The sequence below is a fragment of the Synchiropus splendidus genome, chromosome 16, assembly GCF_027744825.2.
Source record: "Synchiropus splendidus isolate RoL2022-P1 chromosome 16, RoL_Sspl_1.0, whole genome shotgun sequence".
NCBI classification, from domain to species: Eukaryota; Metazoa; Chordata; class Actinopteri; order Syngnathiformes; family Callionymidae; genus Synchiropus; species Synchiropus splendidus.
Genome location: NC_071349.1, coordinates 14773086 through 14800385, shown reverse-complemented (window position 1 = coordinate 14800385; position 27300 = coordinate 14773086). Strand labels below are relative to the sequence as shown.

At 50.5% G+C, this 27300-nt stretch overlaps 1 protein-coding gene across 8 annotated transcripts in view; it reads left to right on the top strand.

Moving 5' to 3' along the window:
• syne2b (spectrin repeat containing, nuclear envelope 2b) overlaps positions 1-25070 on the top strand; it is a 38560-nt gene extending 13490 nt beyond the window's left edge. For 3 of the 8 annotated variants that reach the window (XM_053845677.1, XM_053845679.1, XM_053845673.1), the window contains 42 exons: positions 26-226; positions 291-498; positions 597-709; positions 817-1019; positions 1096-1203; positions 1284-1539; positions 1703-2020; positions 2083-2382; positions 2477-2692; positions 2887-3003; positions 3075-3401; positions 3485-3829; positions 3908-4086; positions 4161-4377; positions 4456-4554; positions 4627-4791; positions 4880-5215; positions 5314-5435; positions 5510-5585; positions 5703-5840; positions 5910-16058; positions 16504-16635; positions 16707-16862; positions 16940-17166; positions 17246-19259; positions 19329-19663; positions 19787-19931; positions 19998-20195; positions 20281-20543; positions 20615-20768; positions 20850-20999; positions 21079-21219; positions 21303-21479; positions 21551-21688; positions 21759-21944; positions 22010-22123; positions 22320-22472; positions 22545-22622; positions 22737-22868; positions 23085-23183; positions 23875-24141; positions 24216-25070. In XM_053845677.1, coding sequence (XP_053701652.1) covers positions 26-226; positions 291-498; positions 597-709; positions 817-1019; positions 1096-1203; positions 1284-1539; positions 1703-2020; positions 2083-2382; positions 2477-2692; positions 2887-3003; positions 3075-3401; positions 3485-3829; positions 3908-4086; positions 4161-4377; positions 4456-4554; positions 4627-4791; positions 4880-5215; positions 5314-5435; positions 5510-5585; positions 5703-5840; positions 5910-16058; positions 16504-16635; positions 16707-16862; positions 16940-17166; positions 17246-19259; positions 19329-19663; positions 19787-19931; positions 19998-20195; positions 20281-20543; positions 20615-20768; positions 20850-20999; positions 21079-21219; positions 21303-21479; positions 21551-21688; positions 21759-21944; positions 22010-22123; positions 22320-22472; positions 22545-22622; positions 22737-22868; positions 23085-23183; positions 23875-24141; positions 24216-24362 — 19599 coding nt within the window. In that variant the 3' untranslated portion in view covers positions 24363-25070. The remainder of the gene's footprint in view (positions 1-25; positions 227-290; positions 499-596; positions 710-816; positions 1020-1095; positions 1204-1283; positions 1540-1702; positions 2021-2082; positions 2383-2476; positions 2693-2886; positions 3004-3074; positions 3402-3484; positions 3830-3907; positions 4087-4160; positions 4378-4455; positions 4555-4626; positions 4792-4879; positions 5216-5313; positions 5436-5509; positions 5586-5702; positions 5841-5909; positions 16059-16503; positions 16636-16706; positions 16863-16939; positions 17167-17245; positions 19260-19328; positions 19664-19786; positions 19932-19997; positions 20196-20280; positions 20544-20614; positions 20769-20849; positions 21000-21078; positions 21220-21302; positions 21480-21550; positions 21689-21758; positions 21945-22009; positions 22124-22319; positions 22473-22544; positions 22623-22736; positions 22869-23084; positions 23184-23874; positions 24142-24215) is intronic. The other 5 variants (XM_053845676.1, XM_053845675.1, XM_053845680.1 and 2 more) reach the window with 5 other exon arrangements.
• Positions 25071-27300: the final 2230 nt, after the last annotated feature.

Genomic DNA, 27300 nt, shown 5'->3' with positions numbered 1-27300 from the left:
CACGTCTTTCTGCCATGTGGTCCAGGTGCTGGAGACCCAAATGAGGAAGAGGATGGACCAGGTCCAGGAACTTTTTAGCGACTGCAGTGATGTGTTTGAAGAACTGCTTGCCCTGAAGAGACATCTGGCTCAGAAGATCCAAGAGGGTCAGGCAGCTGTGGAGAAGATTCAGTCCTCCATCAGCTCACTTGATGTCTCGCAGAAGAATGTTGAGACTCAGATCCAGGTTCTTCTCTGAACACAAAATGAGCGTTTGTTCTGGATGCATGACTAACTGGGTTTCTCTGCAGGACCTGACTGAGGACTTGGAAGAGCAAGAGGAGCAGGCAGAGGCTGTGTGGAAGGAGTTAGGTCTGGTGTCCAGCGTGGCCAGTTCACAGGTCCTGGAGGTCCTCATGCTGGACTGTAGTCGACTGAAAGACGCAGTCACCCGTGCTAAAGATATGATCCAGCTGAAGAGAGAGGAGCAGGACCAAGGTCTTCAGAAGGTCCTTTCCGGTGAGTGTCAGTAGAACCCGACCCTCGACTGAATCCACCAGTTCAGCTCTCAACCTGATATAAAATGACTGGACACATGACGTTTCTCTGTTCACCAGACGAGCGACAGTCCTTTGACGACTGGTACCAGAACTCGCAGATGTCGGTCAATGAGTGTTTCGAGAACCCAGAGACACGGGACGATGTGAACATGTCACTGGACCGACTCACTGTGAGTCTTCCTACTCTCTGATTGTCCAAACTTGTCCACAAATCGTCCCAAACTGTGTTTTGGCCAAAGTTGCGGTCACAAGTTACAGTACCACTTTCATTCACCAGAGATTCTTGAAATCCTTGGATCCTGAGAGACGCCTAGACCAGCTCCAGGTCCATATCCAAAGGGGTCACAGGCAAGTTCCTGAGCAACAGATCTCAGAACTCTCAACCTGGATGAGTGAGCAGCGCCAGGAGGTGTCCACCTTCAGAACCCACTGTCAGAATCGGTTGGCCCAGCTGCAGGAGCTTCAGCAGAACTTGGACTCGTAAGACATCTTGAAATACTGGTAATGGGTTCTGCACTGCTGCGGGTCAGACTCAAGATGGTTCTGAATGTTTCAGGTTGCAGAAGCTGCACGACCACTTCAGGGACTTGCTGCAGACCCGAGAGAAGCAGAGTCTGGAACCAACCGGAGCCAAGAATCTTCTCACCCACCTTCAGAACCAGAGGTATACCCCACAGCTCACTGTGTCCCTGCTCCTCTCTCTTCCCTTTTCTCATTTTCCAATCTCCAAATGTGCCTTCTCAGCAAGAGCATGGACTCCCTGGGCGATCTGCTCGCCACGGTCCGTAAATTAGGTCTGAGGTCTGACGTGATCCTGAAGGACGGAGACAATCTGATCCAGCGCTACCGGAATCTGGAGACCCGGCTTCAGAAGGAGCTGGAGGCACAGAACCTACAACAGGAGGCGTTGGAGAGTTTCAAAAGAGAAGTGGAAAATACCCAGAGCTGGATTAGAGAGGTGCGGCAGCCAGGGTCAGAAGATGAGGAAGTCCAAGCTCTGGTAGGTCAGGGAGGGTGGACCTACTTACAGGTTTTTAAGGACTTGCTTACTGTGCTGAGGTCTAGACTGGCTAGAGATTCTGCTTGTTTTCATGAATTTGACTCACAATTGTGAGATCCAGAACCGTTGCCTGATGCGGTTTCAATCTCTTTCTTCCTTACAGAACCTCCTCAGGTCCAAACCCGAAGGTGACACCAGAATCCAGGACCTGAAGCAGCAGGCCACGACTCTATGTGAGCAATCAAACCTGGACCAGGTTCTAAAACTCCAGGTTCAGGAATGGCTGCGGTTGTCGGAGGACCAATGGAGGGAGGCGGTGTCGGAAGCTGAGAGTGCTCTAGATCGGGCCAAGACTTCAGCGGCATTGGAGCGGCTTCGCAATAGCAGTGATGGTGTGCAGATGTGGATCCAACAGCAAAAGGTTAAGCTGGCATCTGCTAGTGGTCACCTGACATTTGAAGACAAGTGGAAGATAACACAGGTGAGTGGAGGAAAGCCCGGCAGCCAGACCTCTGGTTCTGATGAGTCTCATTTTGTCCTCAGGAGGTTTCTGGTTCTAAAGTCGAAGGAGAAGCTCGAGTGTCAGAGCTGAGGTCTCAAGCTGAAGTCCTGAGCGCAAGTCTGAAGGACACAGAGCGGTCCCAAGTTGACAAGCTGGTCTCTGAGACGGACCTGGCGTGGAGGAACCTCCTCCGGGCCCATCAGCAGACTGAGCTTCACAGTCTGTCCGACGACTTTGACGCTCAAAGTCAAACCTGCCTAGCGATGATTCAGGAGAAACTGCAGCAGCTTCGGGAGGCTCGGCTCTGCTCCTCGCCCGCAGAGCGCCACCACTTCATGCAGGTGAGCACCCAACTTGCTCCCACCGAGGCTGTATTCACTTGGGAAGTTGGACGTTCCCATCGATGAGATTTAACAACAAAAGACTTCTCTTCAGACGCTCCAGAGCTGCCGGCCCGACAGTGACTGCCAGGTCAACAACTTGAGAAGGCGCGGACAGAGTCTGAGCGACCGGCCTGACCTGGAGGACGACCGGAGACAGCGAGTCCAGCAGACAGTCAGAGACACAGAGGAGCAGTGGAGGAGCTTCCTGCAGGAGGTCCAGCAGCTGCAACAGGAGGGCGAAGTGCAGGAGGAGAAGAGGCAGAAGCAGGTAAGAGGTGATGGAATGGAGTGGGAGGGAGTGAGGAAGGTTTGAGAGACAAAGGAGGAGGTAAAGAAGACAGATGTGGGTGAGTGATGGAGGAGATGAAGGACGTGACCGGTTGAGAAGGGAGGAATGAAATATTTGAAACCTCATTTGGTGAAAATATCCCAGTCAAAATACAAACACTGCTTTGTTGGCAGCTCAAAGAACTGCAGCAGAACCAGCAGGACACGAGTGACTGGATCTCAAAGAAACAGGAGCAACTGGACTCAATGATCCAGGACCCTGCAGTTGAGTCTCAAATAGTCTCTGCAGAGGTGAGTCCAAAACTACAAACCACAACCGCAGACCAGGTGTTGACCTCAATTGTACTGTTGGTTCTTCACAGACTATCCTCAAGTCCAAGTCTGATGGGGACTCTCGCATCCAAGACCTGAAGAGATGCCTCCACAATTTGAGTCTTCTGGACCTTGAACAGGAAAAACTTGAAGCACTCCGGAGACTGGTCCAAGACACTGAGGACCGCTGGACCACAACCATCCAGCAAACCCGAAGAGTTCGAGACAAAGCCGAGAAGCAGGTGCATCTAAAGGGTCAGCTGACTGAACATGAGGTTCTTAGACAGGACATGTACAATTGGATGGAGGATAAACAGCAGCAGCTGGACATCCTGGACTGGCGTGCAGACCCAGGACTGTCCATCAGTACGGCTCAGGTACGTGAAGGTCCAGCTGAGGGTGCTGACACCGGTTGGAAGAGATTTATAAGGCTTAATAGAGCAAAACCTTTACTTTGTAGTCGGTGCTCGGACTCGGACCTGACGGAGACTCCAGGCTCTCGGAGCTGAAGAGAGGAACTCAGTCACTGCGCGAGAATGCAGAGCTGGACCAGTCCACCCAACTGGAGCTGCAACAGACGATCAGGGACCTGGAAGAGGTCTGGAGGAGAGTGCTGGGGTCTGCTGAGGACACACTGAGACAAGCTGAAGTTCAGTACTCCCTTCACCGGGAGCTGCAGGTCTTCCATAGTCACCAGGCCGACACTCAAACCTGGATCCAGGGTCTTCAGCAGCAACTGGACATGCAGGACAGCGATGCTGAGGACAGCCAGGCCAAGATAGAAGCCAAACTCCACACGTCCCAGGTGGGTTGAGGGTTTGTGGAAGAACGTTAACTTTGCTTTCTCATGCTTATTTACTCGATGAATGTCGTCCTGGTGCAGATGGTCCAGAACTCCCGTTCGAGTGGCAATGCTCGAGTGTTGGAAATGAGGAGACTCGTTGGGAATCTGTTGGACCGGCAGGACCTTCAGGAGGACCAGAGGCTGCAGGTCCAGAAGAAGCTGGAGGAGACCGAGGAGCAGTGGAGGAAACTCCAGCAGACCACAGACGACACCAACAGGTACAGGAAGTGACATCAACCTTTTGCCTGCTTGACAGTTTGAATTGTGTCTCATAACATTTGTGTCTCCTCAGCCGTTTACAAAGCATCTTGCGCCTCCTGGTGTCCTGTCGTCTGCAGCGCAGCTCGGCCCAGGCCAAGCTGGTGGACCTCCAGACCCAGACCTCCCAACTTCCACGAGTATTTGGCTGGCCAGGTCTGGGTGAGCGTCGCCAGGCTGTGGAACATGCTAGAACCCTGCTGGACAAGAGCGCCAACCTTGTGCCAGTCCTGGAGGACCTCAGCAGACAGGTGAGTCGCATGAGTAGTCTGAGGTCTGGTTGCATGTCAAAGTACCACCACTGTGTTGTCATAAAAATGTGTGTTCAGTCTGCGGAGGTTTACACCCGTACTCAGGACCCGGACTGGTGTGGCTCCTCCTGCAGGAGCATGCAAGACTCTGTCCCAGTACTGCTGAAAGACCTGACTGTGAGTTCTACTGCCCAGGTGGCCCAGTGGTTCTCTTGCATGTGATTCATTTCCCCGCCTGTGCGTCATCAGGAGTCCCTGGAAGAACTTGAGCAAGGCATCGTGGCCGAGCGTCACTTCACGCAGCTGCTGGAGCTTCATGAGGCTGCTCAGGCCTGGCTGCGGGAGCATGTGAAGGACCTGAAGGTGCCAGAGAACCAGAGAGCCCAATTACAGGAGAGTGTGAACACACTGAGGGTGAGCACACACACAGACACATGCGCACGTAAACCCAGACAATGGAGATGATTAAGTGATGGGGTTGGCTTTCTGGTTCTGGTGCCAGGCTCTGCTTCAGACGGTGGACCGAGAGCAGAAGGAGCTGAAGGAGCTGGATTCTGCCGCGGACAAACTGCTGATCCTCTGCACACAAGGAGGTCGGGACGCTCTGACTCTGCAGGTCCGACATCTCCATGAGCTCTGTGACACCTCCGAGCAGGAGGTCAAGGACCGGTTGAGCATGTGCCAGACTCAGTTGGCGGAACTGGACCACTGCCTAGCTGAGAAGAACAAGATGCTCAAGGATCGTGCGGCTGTCCTGCAGAAGGAATTGAGATCTCTGGAGCAGGAGCTAAGTCCCAGCGAGCCCCAGCTCAGTGAGTCTCAGTGGAGCAACCTTCAGGTGTGTACACTTCTGGAAAAATCAGAGCACTTCACCAGGTCTTGGCCAGGCACTTGAAAGATGTATATTTTACGCACACATTTGCTTGGTCCTTGTAGACCACTCTGGAAGCCCTGAGAGTCAAAGTTCACCAGTTGGAACTGGAAATTATGTCAGATTCTGATCAGCTTCCACCCGAGGTCCTGACAGCAACCCACTCACTGCAACAACAACACAACAGGTACCATGAGTCTTTGAGGATGCAACACACCCTCACACACTTCACAGCATTCACCATCCACAACGTTTGTGCAGCCTGACGACTCGGCTGAATGAGCGACGAACGTCACTCCAGCAGACTGAGAGGGAACCTGCAGACTTGGCGACGCAGGTGTGAACATCTCCAGTTTGATACTTTTGTCCTTTAGAACTTCAACACGTAAAAAGTGTTGAGTCCTCAAAGGATCGTTTGTATATTCTCACCAACACAATTGTGTGTCTTCTGAAGGTGTTGGCAGAAGGTGCAGTGCTGCAGACCCTTCCCCAGCAGCAGCTGACTGACGTGGCCGACTCGCCAATGAAAGAAGGTCCTGAGACACTGCTCGTTGCAGGCAAACACCAAAGTCAGATGACAGAGTGCCTGGAGGTCTGTTGAAGAGACACACGCTTGCAGATGCGGAAACACAAACTGACTTGTGGATCCGTTTCTTTGCAGGAAGTTGTCAAGGCCAAAAAACATGAAGCTTCGGGGATTCAGACGATAGACCTCAGTGACAAAGTCTCATCGGCCACCTTGGCGCCACCACCTGGTACCAAAGTCTCACTCCAGGAAACCCAAGTCCAGACTGACACTGCCTGTGGTGTAGCTCCACTTTCTGTGGAGGTGAACCTGGTCTCGGTGGACAGGGTCACAACCAAACCTGTTCAACTCCAGTCTAGTCCAGTAGTACCAGGAGTTGGTGAAGATTTTGCAGGGAAGTCTCTGGAGGATGATACTGAGGAGCGACCTCTGATCCAGTCTAACCCCCCTCTTAGGCCAGTGACAGTGGAGACAGCCCCAGAGAGGCCTGAATATGGGTCAGAGCCTCTTGCAATACTCCCCAAGGAGTATGTGCAAGTTGAAGTTGCACATAAGGAGGTAGCGGAACCACAGGAACCAAAGCCTGAACATGTTACGGCCGCAGAGCCAGATGGTACGAGTCTAGAGCTGAAGTCCAAGAGTCTTCTGCGCTCCACCTCTCAAGACCAAGTACCAGCTTCAGTTGAGGACTCAGAGAGGATCCAGACTGCAAGTAAGGAAGGACAAGAGTTGGGAAAAGCGGAATTTGTGCAGACAGCTTCCTCTGCTCAAGAGCAGGGAGAAAAGATCTTGCTGCCCAAAAGGCGATCGAAGTTCAGTCCAAAAACCTCTAAAAAGGATCCTTGTTTGATAAAGTCTAAAAGTCTTGACGTGGTCTCAGAAACCCCCACACCGCTCATTTCAACCACCAAATCAGACAGAGACCAGAAGAGTCAGGAGAACAAGTCACAGTCTGTCATGACCAAGTCAGTCACAGCATCTAAGCCTGGACAGGATGTTCTAGGATCAGCGGCTGCAGGAGTAGAAAGCACCGTGATGATCGTCACTAAGTCAGCCGATGAAACAATGGAACACGACTTGAAAACTTCATCCACCAAGAAGTCTGGCAGTCAAACCAATTTGAAAGACGGAGGTGAGGTCAGACAGGAACCAACAGGACTGGAAGCCACAAAACCAGCTGAAGCCATTGGGGACCAGGGAAAACTATCTGTGCCCAAGAGAAAGTCAAAGCTGGCAAAAGATTCTCCACAGCTTCCAAAAAAAGACCCTGCTACATTGGAGTCCCAGAGTGAGGACAGAGTTTGGGAGGCTCCCAAAGAACCAAGGGCTCTGGTTACCACTGCCAAGGACCAACCTGACAGTCCAGTGACTCAAACTTTGAAGATGCAAGAAGGGAAAGTTTCACCACCCAAAAGGAGATCAAAGAAGCCTGAAGACTCTCCACGTCCGCTTAAGAAGGAGCCCCAAGGTGCACATGGAAAACTCAGTCTGGAAACGCACACAGAACCGCCGAAGGAGATCTTGGCAGCAAAGAAAGGACCTCAGATGTCACCGAAATCTAAAGCCAGAGAGGTCATGAACATCGTCTCAGGGGAAGAAGGAGGGGTTTCTTTAGCCGAAAGTGTCTTGCGTGGTCAAGAAAAAAGTCCCACAGTCAGTAAGAAAGCCCATGACAGCACGACAGATGTAATGGAGACTTTAGGGAACAACACCGGCCAGGTCTCGCCAACAAAACGAAGGTCTAGAGTTGCAAAGTCCTCCCCTGATGTTCTCACAAAAGCTTCGAAGGAAATGAAACAACCTGTGGGTCATACTCAAGAGCAGGCTCAGGATGTCACGCAGGATGTTCCCAGGAAGGAGAGGTCCAAGACCGTTTTGGCCAGTGAGTCAGAGACTAGTACTGAGCCATCTGCAGAAGTGAAGCAAGAAAGCAGATCAGCCCCTGTGGTGCCAAAATTGTCTCCACCAAAACGAAAATCAAAGATTTCACAGAGTCTGACGCAACCACTAGATAAAGGGTTTGATGAGCGCCAGCAGCCTTCATCTGAACATCTGACTTTAAGTGAAGTTACTGCCGCTCAAGAGGTCAAACAGTCACCTCCTCAGAGAAAACACAGAAGATCTCCAACAGGTTCTGAAAAAGAGCCAGACAGCCAAAGGCGTGGATCTCAGGATCCCTTCTCACATCCTAGTGTTGTAGACTCAACATCAGACGGACTGCAAGGTTCCGAGGTCAAGGAAGTTAGAAGTGAGGAGTCCACAGATGCAGTTGCCATGTTGACAAATAAAGTGACAGCTGTTGTGAAGCCAGATGACCAAAAGGCTTCATCAGAATCCACCAAGACTGTCACAGAGGAAGTACGAGAAAGTGAAAATGAGACGACTCCTCAGGATGTGATACAAGCTGATGAGGCTACTGCCGAACAAGCTCCATCAATATCAAAGTCCCTAGAGGTTTCCACGACTGTAGAAGTTGGTCTCAGTTTGGACTCTTCAGTTAAGGAACCAAAGCAGGACTCTACAGTCTTGGATGTTCCTTCTGCTGCAGCTGAAATGGCGTCAAGAGTAATCCAACCTGCTCCTAAAGAGGTTGGAAGGCTCTCACCTCCAGAAAGAAAGTCTAAGACTGTCAAGGTTCCTCTTACACTACCAGAAAAGACACCATCTGCGTCTTCAGGTGATGTCACATCAAAACCCGACGATGTTCATGCTGTGGAGAAGAGAGAGGACACTAAAGATGCTGAAGTTGAGGAGTCATCAAGTGAAGTTCAGGAAGGGTCTGAAAGTGGAGATGCCTCCTCAACTACACAGACGTTGGTGTCAGGAATAATCCAGGCTGCCACAGCCGAGGTGGGAACGATCTTTGGTCCCGAGAGAAAATCAAAGGTTTTCCCAGAGCGTCCAACAGATGAGACCAGCATGGTGGGAGAGCAAGACAGTCAGGTTCTGCGTCAAGAAACTGTGTATGCTGCCAACCAAAGTGCTGATTCAAAGAATAATGTACCAAATAAGGACCCTACGGTTATTGAGGAACTTTCTGCTGCAGCGGCGGCAGCGACAGGGTTGGTCCAAACTGATCCTGATGGCGGAAAGATCTCACCCCCACAGAGGTCCAAGACTACCAAAACGTCTTCCAAAGCTTCTAAACAGAGAGCCAGGAACCAGGTTTCATCTGCACCTTCTGAAGTAGTTGTGAGACCAACTGTCATACCAGCTGATGTTCAACTGTCAGCAGAAGAGAAGCCAGAAGATGTGAAGGTTTCGTCAGAATCCACCAACAATGACACAGAAGGAGTCAGAGAAGATTCAGCTGAGAGGTTGACTCTTGAGAATGAACAACTAAGAGAGTCATCAACAGTTTTGGATGGAGAACAAGTGCCATCAATGTCACAGTCCCTTGAGGGTTCCATACTTTCAGATGTTGCTACTGTTGATCAAAGTAACAAAGGAACTCCTGTGAAGGAACCAAAGCAGGACTCTACAGACTCGGATGTTCCTGCCACAGTAGTGGAACTGGTGACAGGAGTAATTCAAGCTGCTACTGACCAGGTAGGAAGGCTCTCACCTCCACAAAGAAAGTCAAAGACTGTCAAGGTTCCTCTACCAGAGAAGACACCATCTCTATCATCAGGTGATGTTTTGTCAAAACTCGACAGAGAAGAAGACAAAATCTCACAGACTGGTGGACTGGAAAAGATTCAGAGGGTCTCCACATATGTTGCTGCAGTGGAAGAACGAGAGGAAACTAAAGATGCTAAAGGTTCTGAGGTTCAAAGCAAACCTGGGAGTGGAGATGCCTCCTCATCTGCACTCAAGCTGGTGACAGGAATAATCGAGGCTGCCACTGCAGAGGTTGGAAAGATCTTTGCTCCTGAGAGAAAGTTGGAGGTTTCCCCAGAACTTCCCATGGATGAGACCAAAGTGGTGGGAGAACCTGACAGACAGGTTTTGTCTGCAACTTCAGATGTCTCCATAGGGCCAGCTGAAGGGACCTCTGGAGAAGATGTTCAACATTCAAGAGAGAAGGAACAGCAAGAGAAACTGAATGTTCCTTCAGAAGCAGTTATCAGAGTGAAGCCAAAGAAGACAAGAGGGCCTGTTAGTCCAGAGACAGCTGAGGAGGAAACTGTGGCAGAAGAACTGGTACGTTCAAGTGTGGAACCTTCACGAGTTGAGGGACTAAAACAGGACTCTGCCGTGTCAGATGCTTCATCAATTGCACTCAAACTGGTGTCAGGAATAATGGAGTCAGCCACTGCTGAGGTTGCAAAGATTGTTGCTCCTGAGAGAAAGTCAAGGGTTTCCCCAGAACTTCCCAGAGATGGGCTCAACGTGGTGGGAGAACCTGACAGCAAGGCACTGTATCAAACTCCAGAGGTATCCACACACACAACTGGATCAACTCAAATTCCACAAAGTGTGTGTGCTACCCACCAAAGTGTTGATTCAAATAACAAACCAAAGCAAGACCCTACAGTCGTTGAGGAACCTTCTGCTCCAGTGGAAGTGGTCACAGGGGTTGGAAAGATCTCTCCCCCGGAAAGGAGATCCAAGGTCTCGTCCAAAGGTTCTAAACAGAGAGCCAGGAACCAGGTTCCATCTGCTCCCTCCAGTGAAGCTGTGAGATCAGCTGAAGTTCAACTCACAACAGAAGAAAAGAAGCCAAAACAACAGAAGGTTTCATCAGAATCCACCAAGACTGTCACAGAAGGAGTCAAAGAAACTGAAAATGAGGCAACAACATTTGAGAACGACCAACCAAGAGAGGCGTCAACTGTTTTGGAAGAACAAGTTCCGTCTATGTCACAGTCTCTGGAGGGTTCTACAAGTGCTGATGTTACTGTTGACCACAGTAACAAAGAAACACCATTTAAGGAACCAATACAGGACTCAACAGTCTTGAATGTTCCTTTTGCTGCCACAGAATTGGTGTCAGAAATAATCCAGACTGCTACTGATGAGATTGGAAAGATCTTAGCGCCTCAGAGAAAGTCAAAGGTTTCCCCAAAACAGCCCTCAGTAGAGATCGTGGAGGAGGCCAAGCTTGACAGTCAGGACCTGCCTGCAACTCAAATTCCAGAGACTGTGTATACTTCCGACCAAAGTGTTGATTCGAATAAGGAACTAAAGCAGGACACTACAGTTACTAAGGAACCTTCTGTTGTAGTGCAACCACAGACAGGGTTAGTCCAAACTGCGTCAGAGGTTGGAAAGATCTCTCCCCCAGAAAGGAAGACCAAGACTACCAAGGTTTCTTCCAAAGGATCTAAAGAGAGAGCCAGGAACCAGGTTCCATCAGCAACTTCTGAAGTAGTTATACCAGCTGAGGAAGTGACGCCAGAGGACATGAAGGTTTCAGCAGATTCCACCAAGACTGGCACAGAGGAAGTCAGAGAGGTTGAAAAAGATATGACTCTTCAGAATGTAATACAACCAGTAGAGGATACCGCAGTTTCAGAGGAAGAAAAACAAGTTCCACACTCCACAAGTGCAGACCCTACTGTCAACCAAAGTTTGGAATCTCCGATTGAGGAACCAAAGCAGGACTCTACAGTCTTAGATGTTCCCTCAGCAGCAGCGGAAGTGGTTACAGCAGTAATCCAGGCTGTAGCTCATGAGATAGAAAGAGTCTCACCAGCAGAAAGAAAGTCCAAAAGTGTCAAGATCCCCCTTACACAAAAGACATCATCTCCATCTTCAATTGACAGTCGGTCAAAACCAGACAGAGAAGAAGACAAACTCTCACAGACTGACGGACAGAAAAAGACTATGAGGTTCTCCACAGATGTTGCTGCAGTAGAAGGGAGAGAGGACACTAAAGATGAGAAAGTTGAGGACACTTTTGATTCTAGCAGACTGACTGAAAGTCCAGAGATTCAGCAGCAATCTGAGAGTGGAGATGTCTCCTCAACTGCCCTCATGCTGGTGACAGGAATAATCCAGGCTGCCACTGTTGAGGTTGGAAAGATCTTTACTCCTGAGAGAAAGTTGGAGGTTTCCCCAGAACTTCCCATGGATGAGACCAAAGTGGTGGGAGAACCTGACAGCCAGGTTTTGTCTGCAACTTCAGATGTCTCCAAGGGGCCAGCTGAAGGGACCTCTGGAGAAGAGCAAGAGCAACTGAATGTTCCTTCAGAAGCAGTTATCAGAGTGAAGCCAAGAGGGCCTGTTAGTCCAGAGACAGCTGAGGAGGAAACTGTGGCAGAAGAACTGGTACGTTCAAGTGAGGAACCTCCAAGAGTTGAGGGACTAAAACTGGACTCTGCAGCACATAATAAACCAAAGCAGGACCGTACAGTTATTGAAGAACCTTCGGGTGGAGTGGAACTGGTGACAGGGTTGGTTCAAACTGCTGCTGTGGTCGGAAAGATCTCACCCCCTGAAAAGAGATCCAAGACTACAAAGGCCTCATCCAAAGGTTCTCCACAGAAATCCAGGAACCAGGTCCCATCTTCAGCTGATGATGTTGTTGTCAGACCAAGTGCTGAAGTTCGACACATCACAGGTGAAGAGAAGCCAGAGCTGAAGGTTTGGTCAGAATCCACAGAGACTGTCACAGAGAGAGTCGGAGAAAATGAGACGACAACTCTTGAGAATGACGTACAACAGAGAGACGTGTCTACAGTTTTGGAAGAACAAGTTCCGTCAATGTCCCAAGAGCTTTCCACCAGTATAGAAGTAGTTACTGTCTGTCAAAGTGTGGAATCTTTGATTAAGGAACCCAAGCAAGCCTCTACAGTGGAAGTGGTGAGAGGAGTAATCCGAGCTGCAGCTCCGGAGATAGGAAGGGTCTCACCACCAGAAAGAAAGTCCAAGAATGTCAGGGCACAACCAGAAAAGACACCATCGCTGTCATCAGGTGATGGTACACCAAAACCCGATCAAGCTGCTGTGGGGGAGAAAGAAGACATTTTTGCATCAAGCAGAAAGACTGAAAGTCCAGAGGTTCAGCAGGGATCTGGGAGTGAAGATGCCTCCTCAACTGCACTCAAATTGGTGACAGGAATAATCGAGGCTGCCACTGCAGAGGTTGGAAAGATCTTTGCTTCTGAGACAAAGCCAGATGTTTCCCCAGAACTTCCCAAGGATGAGGCCAAAGTGGTGGGAGAACCTGACAACCAGGTCCTATCTGCAACTTCAGATGTCTCCATGGGGCCAGCTGAAGGGACCTCTAGAGAAGATGTTCAACATTCAACAGAGAAGGAACAGCAAGAGAAACTGAACATTTCTTCAGACGCAGTCATCACAGAGAAGCCAAAGAAGATAAGAGGGCCTGTTAGTCCGGAGACAATTGTGGCAGAAGAACTAGTACGATCAAGTGTGGAACCTTCAAGAGTTGAGGGACTAAAACAGGACTCTGCAGTGTCAGATGCTTCATCAATTGCACTGAAACTGGTATCAGGAATAATGGAGACTGCCACTGTCGAGGTCCAAAAGATCTTTGCTTCTGAGAGAAAGTCAAAGGTGTCCCCAGAGCAACCCTCGGATGGTACCGACATGGTGGGAGAATCTGACAGTCTGGAACTGTCTGCTACTCCTGAGGTCTCCACAGGACCAATAGAATTGGCTCCTCAAGAACAAGTACATCCAAAGACAGAGAGGGCAGACAACTTGAATGTTGTCTGGGAAGTGGCTAAAACCGTGGCGTCAGAGGACATTACGGGGACTGGTCGACAAGGTCAGAGATCAAGTAGTCCAGGCAGTCCATCAGAGACAGGCCTGCCACAACCTGTGGGCACTTCCACATTTCAGTCTGACAGCAAACCTCTGGCTAGTGAAGCTGATGGAAGTCACATAAATGAGAAAATACTAGTGACTGTCAAGGAGTCTAAAGAGGAGGACTCTGCACAGAAAGTCCTCACTGTCATTTTGGACTCATTAGACATTTTCGCTTCAGCAGCTGAAGGTCCAAAGGAAAATTCAGAGGCTCTTTTCGCTGGCTCCCCTGACTCCTCAAGGCAGGGACTGGAAGATGACTCAACTGCAACCTCACAGGGACCAGAAACCAACCAAACACCTTTCTGCACCAGAACTGAAGGCACAGTCCCTCGACCCGAAGATGAAGGTTCCAACGAGATTCAGAGAAGATATCTAGTCCTTCATCAACCTGACCCCACAGTTGACCAAAGAACACCAGTGACAGTGGAGCAGCAGTCTAGGAGTGTTCCCACTGGGCCCCCTGGTCTAACAAGTGAGCTGCAAACATCTGTGATGCAAATAAACTCAGCAAAGCAGGACGAAGGAAGTCCAGAGCAAATGGTCACCCAGCAGGAGGACACAGAGGAACGTCATGAGAAAGCAGCAGACCAAACAGTGAATGACGCTCAACCAAAGAAGTCAGAGGAGGGTCCCAAACATGAGAGCATCCTTCTCCCAGCAGCACAAAGGCAGGGAGTACCTTCTCCTCCCAGACCAACAGAAGAAGACAGAGCAGATGTAGATGCGCTTGATGAAGGTGAAAGCGAAACAAAGGACTCTAAGACAGGCGCAGTTCAGCTTCTAGCTGCTGTCACAGAGGAAGTGAAAACAGGTGAGCCAGGGAAAGCAGCTCTAAAAACTGTTCCTGCAGGAGAGGAGAAGCCGTCTGCAACTGCAGAGGTCTCCACAGGGCCTACTAAGGGGACCTCTGAAGAAAATGTTCAGCTTTCAGCACAGAAGGTTTCCTCAGACGCAGACCTCATAGAGAGCTCAACGGAGAGAAGAGTGCCTGCAATGCTAGAGAAAACTGAGCCAGAAACTATGGCATCGACTGCAACTATTCTCAGAGAAGAACCAATACCAACAAGTTTGGGACCTTCAGGGGTTGAGGAACCAAAACAGGACTCCACTAAGTCAGATGTTTCCTCAACTGCACTCAAACTGGTGTCAGGAATAATGGACACTGCCACTGCCAAGGTCAAAAAGATCTTTGCCTCTGAGAGAAAGTCGAAGGTTTCCCCAGAAGTAAAACCAGGTGAGTCAGAGAAAGCAGCTTTAAAGGCTGTCCCTACAAAAGAGGAGGAGGACAGTTTTGGGGTGATGTCTCCACTGACGTGTCAACCAGAAGCATCAACACCCTCCACTGATGCTCAATCAGGAAGTGGTCCAGAAGAGATCAGCAAGGTTGAAGACAGTCAAGGCAAAATGAATGAAGAACATCCACCGTCCATTGCAGAGTCAAGTTCAGGAGCAGCAGAGAAATCTATACTCTGTGTTCAGAAGCAATTGGACACCATAGTCACAAGAAGGGAAGAGTCAAAGAAGGAAGCAGCCAGCGAGGACAGTGCAACCCCTATTGTCAAGCCAGAAAAGAGTATGAGTGACATCACCAAGTTTGAAAAGGGTCATGAGGAAGTGGTGGGAATTGACTCCAGACTACTGACATCCAGTTCTCCTGATGAGTCCTTGAGAACAGGTGAGGAGCCTGTCGCCCCAACAAACATACCTGTTGAACTGAGCAGTGCTGTGAGTGAACCCAAGCTGTCCGATCCATGTGATGAAGTACCAAGAGAGAAAACAGCAGGTCCTGAAAACGAGTCTGAGGACAGTGAAACAAAAACCCTCACTGAAGAGGAGACTGCAACTGGGAGAGGAACTGACTTGGAAATCCACCAAGAAGAGGTTCAGGACAAAGATGTTTCAGAAGAACTCCACAAGCATGAGGTTCCTCACTTGACAGCTGGTCTGGAGGTAGTCAGAGTGTCTACTGAGATTCAGGGGTCAGAGGAGGAAGAGGACTTCTCAGTATTGCTTCAAAAAAATTCTACTTTAGACATAACTCAAAAAACTACAATGGATGCCAAACCACAACAGCAACCAAGCAAACAGCTCAGTCCTGTGGGTACAGCTGAATCTGGTCCACTGGAAAATGTAGATCCAAGAAGCACAACCTTCATAGAAATCTGTTTGTACGACCAGACCACACCTGGGGGACAGTCAACCAGCCTGGGGGAGAACGTGCTTGACCAGCCAGTCACCTGCAGTCCGACCGATGGCTCAGTGGTGCTTGAGAACATCGTGGTCAGTCCAGACGTGAGTGTTTTACAAGTCGACATATCAGCACAAGAGATAGGTGAAATGGAGACGCCAGAAGAAGCGGAGCCAAGACTGGTCAGTGAACTCAATGTTGAAGATGAAGGTGATGTGTCAGGACGCCCCACATCAACCCGTGTCAGGCTGATGACGGCTCAGCAGTCACTCCCAACGGACCAACAAGCTGGCATCGAATCTGGTGTCCTGGAGCCTGTCAGTGCAGACTCGGAGTCTGCTGAACTTCCCAGTAAAACAGGAGACTCTGCACTGGAGGTAATACCAACCACTTTGTCCATTTTATCTTCTACCTAACTTCAGTAGACCTGGCCTTCCTTCTTAACAGCTGAAATACAGGTTCCTCAAGTTAGTTTTTTCATACAAACCTGATGACAGAGAGCTTTCGCTTGAGACAGGGACCAGAATGGAGGTCTATCTTCAGCTTTTGCTTACTTATTGACTGTGGTCCTAAACCATGGTCATGCACTGGAGACTAGACTGAGAGGTTATGTCATTCTGGTGTTCTTCCAACTGAGCGTCAATGTCAAAACTCTTACCCACCTATTGTTCTGGGGTCTGGCTGTTGGTGAGGGCTGCATTTGCGGTCTGTTACTGAGTTAGGTTTTGTGTCACAAACAACCTCAAACCAGTCCTTGCCTGGACTTGATCTTTAAGAGCTGCAAATGTTAAAACTTCTAATGTCTTTGTTACTCCCTGACAGCTGAACAAGTCCACCCACACCCCTCACGGCTCTGAATCTACCAGCAGAACGGTCTTGATGGAGGCGCCGGAACAATGGCACATAAAGACCATTATGACTGAGATACAGAACTTCCCTGGGTGCAGAGTTCAGGTACCACTCAAGTCCATTTCCACCAGAATGCACAAGTCTGAGTTGTCCGGTCCGGTTTTATCTCTTTGAAGGTGGAACAGCTTGAGGACTCCTCTGAGCCTGTGATAGGGACCTCGGGTGATCTAGATGTCCGTCTCAGATGCTTGCAGACTAAACTTCTGTGCTGCAAAAGCCAGATACCCAAGCTGGACCTCAACCTTGTGACCCAGCAACTCACAGAGGCTGAGGTATTTCCTTAGATCAGAATTATGTCTGCTTCAATAGTGCAACTCACACACCCTCAACTGGTGTTTTGGGTCAACAGGAAATCCTCGATACTGCGCAGGGGCAGGTCTCCGATCTGGCCGAGGAGACCAGCAGTAATGTTCCAGCTGACATGGTGGAGCAGTGGAACGTGTTGGCCAGAGATGCGGAGACACTGGTGGAGACTAGAAAGTCTCTGAAGGTGTTGGTGGAAGAGTTCTGCCGGCAGACTGCAGAGGGTTCCATGCAAATGAAGGAAGTCAAGTCTGACCTCGAGCCTCTGAAAAAGTGAGTGTGGGGACCACATCTTTCATCAATGGCAGGGTTCACTTTGAAGTCTGTTTACTCACCCAACATTGTATCACAGGTCTTCTTCAGAGAGCTTTGGCTCACTGATGAGGACTATGGACCAGAACAAAGCTCTTATCCGGGATCTGCAGGAAACCCGAGACAAATTGATACCACATCTCAGCTATGACCAACAAGTTATCGCAGACATGGAGGTGCAGAACCTCCAGCTGGACCAGGCAGAGCTGGAGAGAAACGTGGAGAGGACACTTCGTCACACAAACATCTGGTCCAGTCAGAATGGTAACCTTCTTCTTGAGATCTCCATGCTAGAGGGACACCTGGAGTCACTCCACAAACACCTGAAAGACCTTGGTTGCCCTGCATCCTACTGCCGCAGAGCTCAGGAACTGATGGAGGCAGAGGCTGAAGTGAAAGCTGCTCAGAAGACATACGTTCAGCTGAAAGAGCAGGCAGAGGAGGTCCAGCAAGGATTGTGCCCCAACTCCACCAAAGAGATTCAAGAGGGTCTGCAGAAGGTGGAAGACCAGATTGGCTGCACTGGGAAACTGATCTCCTCTCTGGAACAGACCAGCGATAATCCCATCATAGAGAAAATAACCAGGGCAATGAAGGACAGTCTGGTCTGGGCAAAGGAGACAGAGAAGGAGATTGAGGGCCGTAGGAGACAGGTGCCTCTCCTCCCAGAGAAGGTCCACCAGCAGCTCCGTGACCTCAAGAAACTCCAGTCAGATGTCACATTCAAACAAGAACAACTGGATGCACATGTGAAGGAGATCAGCGATCTTCTCCCCAAGCTAGACCAGGACCAGGAAAAGCCTGTGGTGGAGTCTGCCCTGACTTCTTTGACGGGACTTTCTAAGTTGATATCAGAGAAATTAACTGCCACAGTGCGAGAGGTCGAGTCCGAGCTGCAAACCAGGGAGAAGTTATCAGAGCAGATTGCAGACCTGGACACCTGGGTGGAGGCACAGCTTCTCAAAGAGTCCCGCAGAATCTCAGAGGATGAGCCTCGAGGTCCAGCAGAAACGGACCGAAGGAGCCGTCAGATCATGGAGACACTTGCAGAAGCCAAAAAGCAAAGTTCAGCTTGTGAGGACCTCCTGTTGAAGAGTGACCACATTGGAGTGGGGCTGAGTGTTCATGAGACATGCAAGCTGTTTGATAAGATCTCCGACCTGAAAGCAGAGATACAGGCCATCAGCAGTCACCAGACCACGAGCCAGAAACATCTGGACCAGCTTTTCTTGCGTGTGGATGCCAGCCAACGAGACGTGGAGATGTTGGAGAAAAGTCTCCGTCAGATGTTGGTGGATCTCAACAAACTCAGGTTTCCCATCACGAGCGAGTCCTTGCAGGCCCTGCAACCACGCCAACAGCTGATTCCAGGCCACAAATCCAAAGTTGACCTTCTTGTGCCTTGGATCTCCCAAGAGAAGGCCAAGGAGCTGTACTCAACCATCAGTGAAGTTCAAAGTAAAGTGTCTGCCATACAATTAAAGGCCCAAGATCACGAGAAGTACCTGGGCATGAGAAAGGCCATTGAGGACCTGATGGGGACCATCCAGCTACAGATACCACAGACCAAAGAGGACATGTTGGAGGTAGATGAAATGTCCCGCTTGTGTCTGAAGCTCTTGGTACAGATCCCTATGGTCAAATTCATCTGTGATGAGACCGAGTCCAAACTTCAGACCGTGTCCCAGGACATGTACCCCTCACAGCTGACCACCGAGCTCCAGCAGCTCCAGCAGACCCGAAAGACTCTGGCCACATGGGAGCTGACGCTCTACAACAACCTCAGTGTCACTGAGGGGCCATTCTTGGAGGGGCTAGACCAGGAGATGAGGGCCACTGCAGGTGTCATCCAGGCAACCAAGCAGATTCTGCAGAATCCTCCACAACTGGATCCCAAAGATGAAGTGATTCTTCAGGAATACCTTAGAGTTCTGTGTTTGAAGAAGACAATTGAGACTCGGGTCAAAGTCGCCAAGATTGCAAAAATGGGAAGCGGCTCTCAAGGTCTGCTAGAGGAGAAGGAGGAGGTTTTGAAAGGATGTGACTCTCTGATGGTATGTTCAGAATCTCAGTATCCTTTTTAAAAGTCAAGTGTACTCAGATTACATGTGTTGATCCTACAGGAGAGGCTGTGTGAGGCTCGGAACACAGTGCAGACTTTCACCTTGGCTGTTAAAGATGCTCTTCGCTTTCTCCGGGACGCAGAAGCATCTCTTCTGCCCCCACAGGGTCTGACTCAACATGCCAATGAGAGGCTGCAGGAGACCGAGCTGGTCCTGGCCTCCCTGGACCAGAGCCTTCAGACTCACATGGAGAAGCTGCGGGGTCACGTTCCGCAGCATCCTTACCTAAACCCTAAGATGGTGGAGCAGCTGCTGGAGAAGATTCTGAGTCTGATTCTGGTGAAAACATCAGTGCTGAACGCAAGAGGACTGGTCCAGCTGCAGGACCTGCGCAGGTCTGTCTCTACACCCAGAATTTCAGGTCGCACGTGACCGAGGTTTCATTGGCTTAACCTCTGTCAACCTTTGTTACGCAAATATACAGTACACGTGTGAAAAAAAGTGTGTGTGTGTCTCAGGTGTGCAGAGCATCAGAGGAAGTACAGCGAGGACAAAGACAACTTGCTCTCTGGACTCCAACTTTGTGAGAACAAGCTCTCCCAAATCATCCGTCACAAAATCTGTGGGATCGCCGACTGTACGGAGCAGCAAGAGAATCTGAGGGTCAGTACTTGTGCTGAGGTCCTGACATCAGGCCTGTACAGTACTGACACCACTCTCCTGCTGCAGCTTCTCTATGAGGAGGTGAAGGGCCACTGGGTCCAACTGGAGGTCCTGGAGGAGATCTGTGCAGAGCTGAACTGCTGTGGTGGCCAGACCCTGCTGTTCTCGATCAGGAGTCGGCTCTTGAGGTTGCAGTGCCTCGTGCAGAAGCTGATCACTCGCTGCAGTGGGAGGGTCACTGAGTGGCGCAGCATCAGTAGCAGCGTTAGTTTTATGTTTCCAAAATATTCTAAGGGAGGAGCTGAGCACATTTTTTTTTGTTCTAAGTTTCCACTCTGGTACCCCTCAGGTGGAGAAGGCCACTTCTGCCCTGCATCAGGTGGAGGCTGAGCTCCCAGATGGGTCCAGGGTTAGATCCATGACCACAGGAGAGCTCATGGCCCAGCAGCAGATCTGGGTACAGTACCAGGACCGGCTGGACTGCGAACACAGATCTCTGTCTGCGCTGGAGCTACGCGTCGCTCGACTGCTCGGAGTTCCTGCTAGCCAGGAGGAGGCGCCATCCCATCCACTGTGTCAGCGATTGCAGGCCATGCAGGACCATTACTGCAGGTAGGAGGCGCTGACCTTCACCGGTTTACTATTTACCCATTCATCAATTCACCTGTGTGTCTGCGAGACAGACTGAGGCTCAGTTGCAGAGACGGTCTTCAGATGACTGGACTGGAGTTGCAGGACCGAAAGAAGGGTCTCCTGGAGTTGCAGGAGCTGCAGGTTCACGCTTCGGCCGTTACTGGTCAACTACAGGCTATGAAAGATGAAGAGGCGGAACTTCAGGTTACCACACGACATCCTAGTTTTTGATGATGTCATGAAAGTAGAAGAAGAAGTTTGACAGACCCAGTCTTCTTTCTGAAGGACGCCCACAGTAAGCTGTGCACCTACAAGTCTCTGATGCAGCGGATTACAGAGCGTCTGAAGACCAAGTATTCTGAGGCTGCCGTCCCGCTGGAGGTCGAGGGTATTCAGAAGGAGGCTGAGGAGACACTGCAGCAGCTGGAGGTTCAGGTAACCCAGTAAAGGGTAAAGAGCTTCTCCTGTCTTCAACAACAACCCTGAACTTCTGTTTTCCTGTCTTGGCCTGCAGGTCAATCAGGCAGTAGAGAGGAGTGGACCACTTAACAGACTTGGTGCCAGGCTGTCTGAGATCCAGGCAGGACTTGAGTCGGTCCAGAAGAGACTGGAGGACAGAAGCTCCTCCGTGGCAGAGGCCAAGGTCACGCAGAAGGTCAGTCTTCTTCCTCTCTCCTCCATCTTCCTTGTGTCTTCTTTGTCTCCTCACCACCTTCACGTTCCTTGTACATTGAGCAGCTGGTGTGGGACGAGCTTGACCGTTGGCACTCACGTCTGGCGCGGCTGGAGGTGGAGCTGCAGGAGCTGGACGATCCAATGGTGGCACTACCTCTGACAGAGCGTTTGGTGGAGGAGCAGCAGCATCATTCTCTGCTCTCTCAGCAGGCGGAGCAGAAGACCACGCTGCTCAGCAAGGTCCAGACCACTTCCACACCTGCCGACTTTTGGACTCAGGAACTTGTTGACACGCTCTTTCTGGTTCTCAGGTCCAAAAGTGGCTACAGCAGCACAAGGAGATGATCGACAGTGCCAGCAGCTGGATGGCAGAGGCCCAATCGTGGCTTGGAGCCCCATGTACCTATAAGACAGCCAAATGTCTGAATGATCACGTGTGTGCGCTGAAGGTCCGTTAACCCTCACAGCACATTCCTCTGTCCGGAACCTCTGAATGATGTCTAGTGTCTCTGCTTCTAGATGGTCCTGGACGACTCAGTTCAGATCCGGTCCACCCTGCAAGACTTCGGCTCAGTTCTGACTGAAATGTCTCAGGTGTGTGACGTTGTGAGCCTGCAACAGCAGCTGGACGACGCCGATCACCGAGTGGCTAAAGTCCAGAAGAGGTTCAGCGGGCCGCTGTCGCAGCTGCAGCACGCTGCTGCCGTGAGTCTCTAAAAGAAGTGCCAGCTTGGTGACCGCTGCTCTCACATCAGCTTTTGCTTTTGCAGGAAGTGGAAGCCATTGAACAGGAAGTCAAGAAGATGGACAAAGATGTGGAGGCAATCAGGTCGCTGCTTTCGGCTCCTGAGAGTATGTCGAGTCCCCGACAACACACTCTGCAGGTCAGTGACATCATGACAACTAGCGTGTCAACAGGTCAGTGGTATCAAGCCAGCTGGATCTAGGGCTCAATAGCATGATGACTAGGAGATTTACAGGTCAGTGACATGTTGGCTGGAGAGTCTGTAGGTCATTGACTGGGGAGCCTCACGCTCATTAACATTGGTCCTGGTTCTAAAAGGTTCTGGTTGTTGGCAGGTGGCTGAGCAGCAGATCCAGTCCATGAGGAGGACCGTCGCAGAAATCCAGAGATGTAAACCAGGCCTCGGTCTGCCGCCCAAGTCTGAAGAAACCCTGACTGTATTCTTTGTCGTGGACACGCTCCAGAGCCTGCTGCTGGACCTGGAGAAGGTCTGCTAGCTCCTCACTCAGTGAATCTTGGCATCACCAGGCCGGAAGTTGACTCTCCTTCTGCTCTTGTAGAAGGTCCCTGCTCTATTCATCCAGCAGCCGCTGACTCCAGTGCAGGTCCAAATGCCGAGTTCCCCACCAGAGACAGAGGTACTGTGCTCAGCTTATCTACTGTTGGCGTTATGCTAGCAGCAGCTGAAGCTACGCCAAGCTAGTATCAGGGCTAATCCAGTTAGCATTCGAAATAACGGAGTCTCTTGACAGGAGATCGAGTCGGGTCAAATCAGAATTGCTCACGTGAAGGACGACGTGTTGAGGAGTACTGGTGCCGCTCTGCTGTCAGTGGAGCGATCGTCACCTGAGCAGAGACTGTCTTGGTCACGTGACAGCAGTCAGGTGAGTGTGAGCAACCGTGCGGTCTCCTCCTGGGTCTCCAGTCACTCCCTCTCCACAGTAGGATTCTGGTTTAAGAGAGTTGTGATCCAGAGTCCTGTGAAGCTGTAAAGTCACTAACAAGGTCCCTGGTTCAATCCCCCCTGCTCTGGCGGCCACCTCTGTCTCTGGGGCGCGATCACTGTGACGTTTGACCACAGCGACGTGTTTCCGTGTCAGCAGCGGGATCGGCAAAACAATCCTCAGCAGAGGTCGGAGGTCGTTGGAGGAGGTGTGTGGTGGTGGCTGTGGGAAACTTTCCTGGGCGTCGACCTGGAGGTAAAGCAGCCCACCTCTGATGTCTCCTCCATTCTTCCCACTCAAGTCCCACTGGGACCTGAAACTCTGACCTTCACCTCCTCCTGCTGAGCCCCCAATGCATGTTGGTGACCATGGCTGGTTTTGGTTTGATATTTGCCGAGTCACGGTTCACGTCACTCAAAACATGTGGGGGTTCAGGAGCCTTCATCTATTTGTAACCACTTCCTTCCAACCCTCCTCTTCATCATTTCCCCGATCATGCTTCACTTCTCACCTCTTCTGCTGCACCTGCTGTCGCCTGCAGAGGGCGACTCTGACATGTCTTCAGGACTTGGTTGGCTCAATAAAACTGCAGACTAAACCTCAGATCTACTGATTAAAGTTAAGAAAAAAACAGATTACACAAGTAATAACTCCAGTTAAATAAATAAATGTGTTTATTTCATTCATTTATTATTCAGATCAAGGGTCACCTGATCTATATAGTCAAAACCACACTGCAATAAACAATAGTTTATGAGTTTAATGAGTTAAGATCAGACTGCTCAGATGTCACTTCCAACATAACAATAACAAACTAGATTTCAGCAAATAAAATGAGTCGGATATCTCTTTTAAATTGAAGTTGAAACTTGAACTAATTCAACTGTAGATTAAGCAACTGATCTCCACGAAGAAAAGTCTCGATTGAATTGATTTTCTTGCCCAGGACCCTAAGATCAGAGCTGTCCCAGAACCAGCACCAGATCCACAACCAGAACCTGAACAAGAACCAGAACAACCCCAACCAGAATCAGTACCAACAGAAGAACAGGGTCATGTGACACCTTCAGCTGAAGAGCAGGTGAACCCCCACCACAAACACACACCCACACACACATCATTAAACACTCATCCACGTCTTCTTCAGCTGCCTGAGAACCTTCAAGCAGAACCTTCAGAGCAACGTGAGACGAGACCTGATGATGACCAACAGGTGAACTGCAGAACCTTCTAGCCAAGACTAACTCTCGCACCGTCTCACACTCTGATCTGACGTGTCTTTCCCAGAGCCGTTCCCTCACCTCAGGCCCATCTGAGCCCAGCAGCTCCATGGAGTCCATACCCACATCCACTGCTAGCTCTGGGTCTGAGAGCATGGTAAACACCAGCGGCGTTAGACCTTCCAAACCCCAGGCCAAATGCGTAGTGTCTTAGACTCTCGCTGAGAATCATCAGGCCCGACTCTAGATCCAACAGAACCTCCCGCTGAAGTCCTCTGGATTTTGACCTATCAAGGTTTTGAACCTCCATTTTAGAACCATGCTTCATCCCGTTCTTGCCACTGCCTCTCTCAAACGTTTCGAACCCGATGAGTGGAACCTTATGGACTGTTGTGCTTGGCGAGCTGCGCCGCCTCACAGTGGTCAGCGGAGGAAGCACTTCCTTTAGCCTGGTGGTTGTTTCCATGGTGATGGTGGTAGCTATTGTTCCCGCCCGGGTCAGGTGGTTTGAAAGCGTGACGTCCGCATGGAGCAGTGTTCCGTTTGGCTTTTTAACGACTGTATGAATTCAAGTTGTGATCCGTCGTGATGTTTGTGTGACATGACAACAAGCTAACTGTTGTCTGAAAACTGCTGAGTGATCCAGGTGTACTGCACTGATACTTATAATTGATCCGATTAATATGATCATTAACACTGTCGCTGGTGAAAATACTGCAACTCCACGCCACAAAGGTTTCAAAGGTTTCTACATTCCAGCTTGGAGTCACCAATATTCACACCTGTCAACGTCTCACAAACTTCAGCCCATGGTTTTTTCCCCATGTTTCCTGTTTTGCAGAATTTTCACTTCAATTTGAACATTAACGGCATGTTGGTGTAAACTCTACTTCCTGTTCTTCAATAAACCCCAGCAGTGAAACACGTGTATCTGTCTGTGTCGGGAGGGCTTGGTCAGGTCCCAGAGGGAAGCAGGAGAAACCCCCCCCCCCGAACTCCAGGGTTAGGGTGTGGACTGGGCATGAGTGTGGGGTACGGAAGGGTGTGTGTGCAGGGGTGGGCCGGACGGAAGTGTGTGTATGTGAGTGAACACTGCATATCAAGTTAACACAACGGTGGACTGAAACTAACTGGATCAACACTGGTTCCAAGACAACTCTAATAACGGACCTTCAGCACCTGTGGTAGAGGACCGTGATGGAGACAAGCTCACACAGTCGCTGTAATAACTTGAAGCTACCCCTAACCTCCGTCCAATGGTTGGTCACCAGTTCATACGTCATATACAGAAGGTAGTAGCATCCATAGGTAAACTTCAGTAATGCTAATGAGTTAGCATCAATGCCTGGAGAAGATGAAGCAGAAGCAACCAAAGCCATGGGAGGTCAGTAAAACAAGCCACTTCATCTGCTGTGCAGGACGGGCTGGAGCGCCTCATCTCCAGAATGGAGGTCTTGGTGGGTCATGGTCACAAGCACCTGAGACATGCGGTGTCATTCATCGCAAGGAGCCACGTCCAGCAACAGCTCGCCAGCCACAAGGTCCGTGATTCGCAGTCTTTGTGGGTGTGGCTCCTGATCTTCATTCCAGGGTCTCTTTCTTCAGAAGTTCTTCCAGTTCCTGAGTCGACACTTCCAGGTTTTGCAGGTCCTGAGCAGTAGAGCCCCCTGCAGGTGTCGAGATCTAATGCTGGAGCTTCAGGGGAGCGTGGCAGATCTGCTGACTCAGGCTGTGGAGAAAGAAACCGACTTGGAGGAGATACTCGAGGTAGACCACAGAGTCATAGCTTCACTCGGAGAGGTCCTCATCCACCTGCGACTGGTTCTCCTCAGACGTGGTCTCAGTGGGACGAGGACAGAGTCTGGTGGGACTCTCTGATGAGTGGAGTTCAGATGTCATCCTCGACTGAAGATGGTGCTCTGCAGGTGGGTCTGACTTGGCAAGCAGGTGCCAGTGAGTGCTGTTGATCGACTATTGAAATGTCCACAGGAGTTAAATGAGGAAAAGAACCGTCTCCGCTTCAGCCGCATGCTGGAGGAGGGTGCTTGGCTGCAGGCGGCTGGCTGCTCCGAAGTGGCCGTGGTTTGTCAGCAGATGGACACTAAGATGAAAAGTCTCCAGGCGAGAGCAAAGATGGAGACTGCAAAGTCGGCGATGAAGAAACAGCTGAAGAGCAAGTTAGTGAATAAACGTGACAACAGAGCATCAACCGGCCGAGCCAACATCTGGTCACGGACACCTTCGTGTCATCCGTCTGTCTCAGGTTTCTCCGAGATTTTCCCAAACTTTGCGACTGGATGGGCGGGGCCAGGCAGATGATTGACAGGTGCACTCAACAAGCCCATGAGGAAGGAGATCCAGAAGTGAGACGGGGATGTTTTCTTCAGATGGTGGTGAGTTTTGACCCTCTTGCTGCTGCTACTGCTCACATTAGCACACTTGTCCTTTGGGTTGAGGGTTTGAAGTCCGGAGACTCATTTGGCGTCTGTGCCATCAGAATGTGACGAAGGAACTGGAGGCCCAGTCGGGACTGAAGATGTCTGTAAGCAGCTCTGGATCTCAGCTCCTCCATCTGCTGGAGGAGGAGTCCTTAGACCCTGATCTGGACCTAGGCACTGTCCAGGTCCAGCTCAGGCAGGTGGAGCAGGACTGGTCCGGTCTGGTGACGGAGGTACCTATGCTGCTACAAACTCTCCACCAGGTGAGAAGTGTGAGCGTATGTGCGTGTGTCACCGTCATCTTTCTGAGTCGAACTTGGTTTCTCAGCGATGGACAGAGAGCAGCAGTCAGCAGGTGGCGCTGCAGCAGTTGCTCTGCCGCTTCTCAGACTTCGAATCCAGTCTTGAGGAACTTCAGCGTCGGGTCAGAACCTCTGGTGTGGCAGAACAGCAGGCTCTTCTGATGTCATACAAGGTGCCACTGGTTAACTCCACTTTCAGATTTCAGATCTTTTCTCTTTCGTAATTTTCTTCATAATCTCTGTTGTCTCAGTTGATCGGGTCAGAACTTCAGGCCCACTGGCTCACGCTGGACTTTGTCAGTGAGCCGACCCAGGCCTGCAGCACCGAGGATGACCACAAGGGGCGCTGTCAGCTGAACCAGTTCGCAGAGGACCAGGGACGGGTGAGCCATCTTGGTCAGCGGCTTCTACA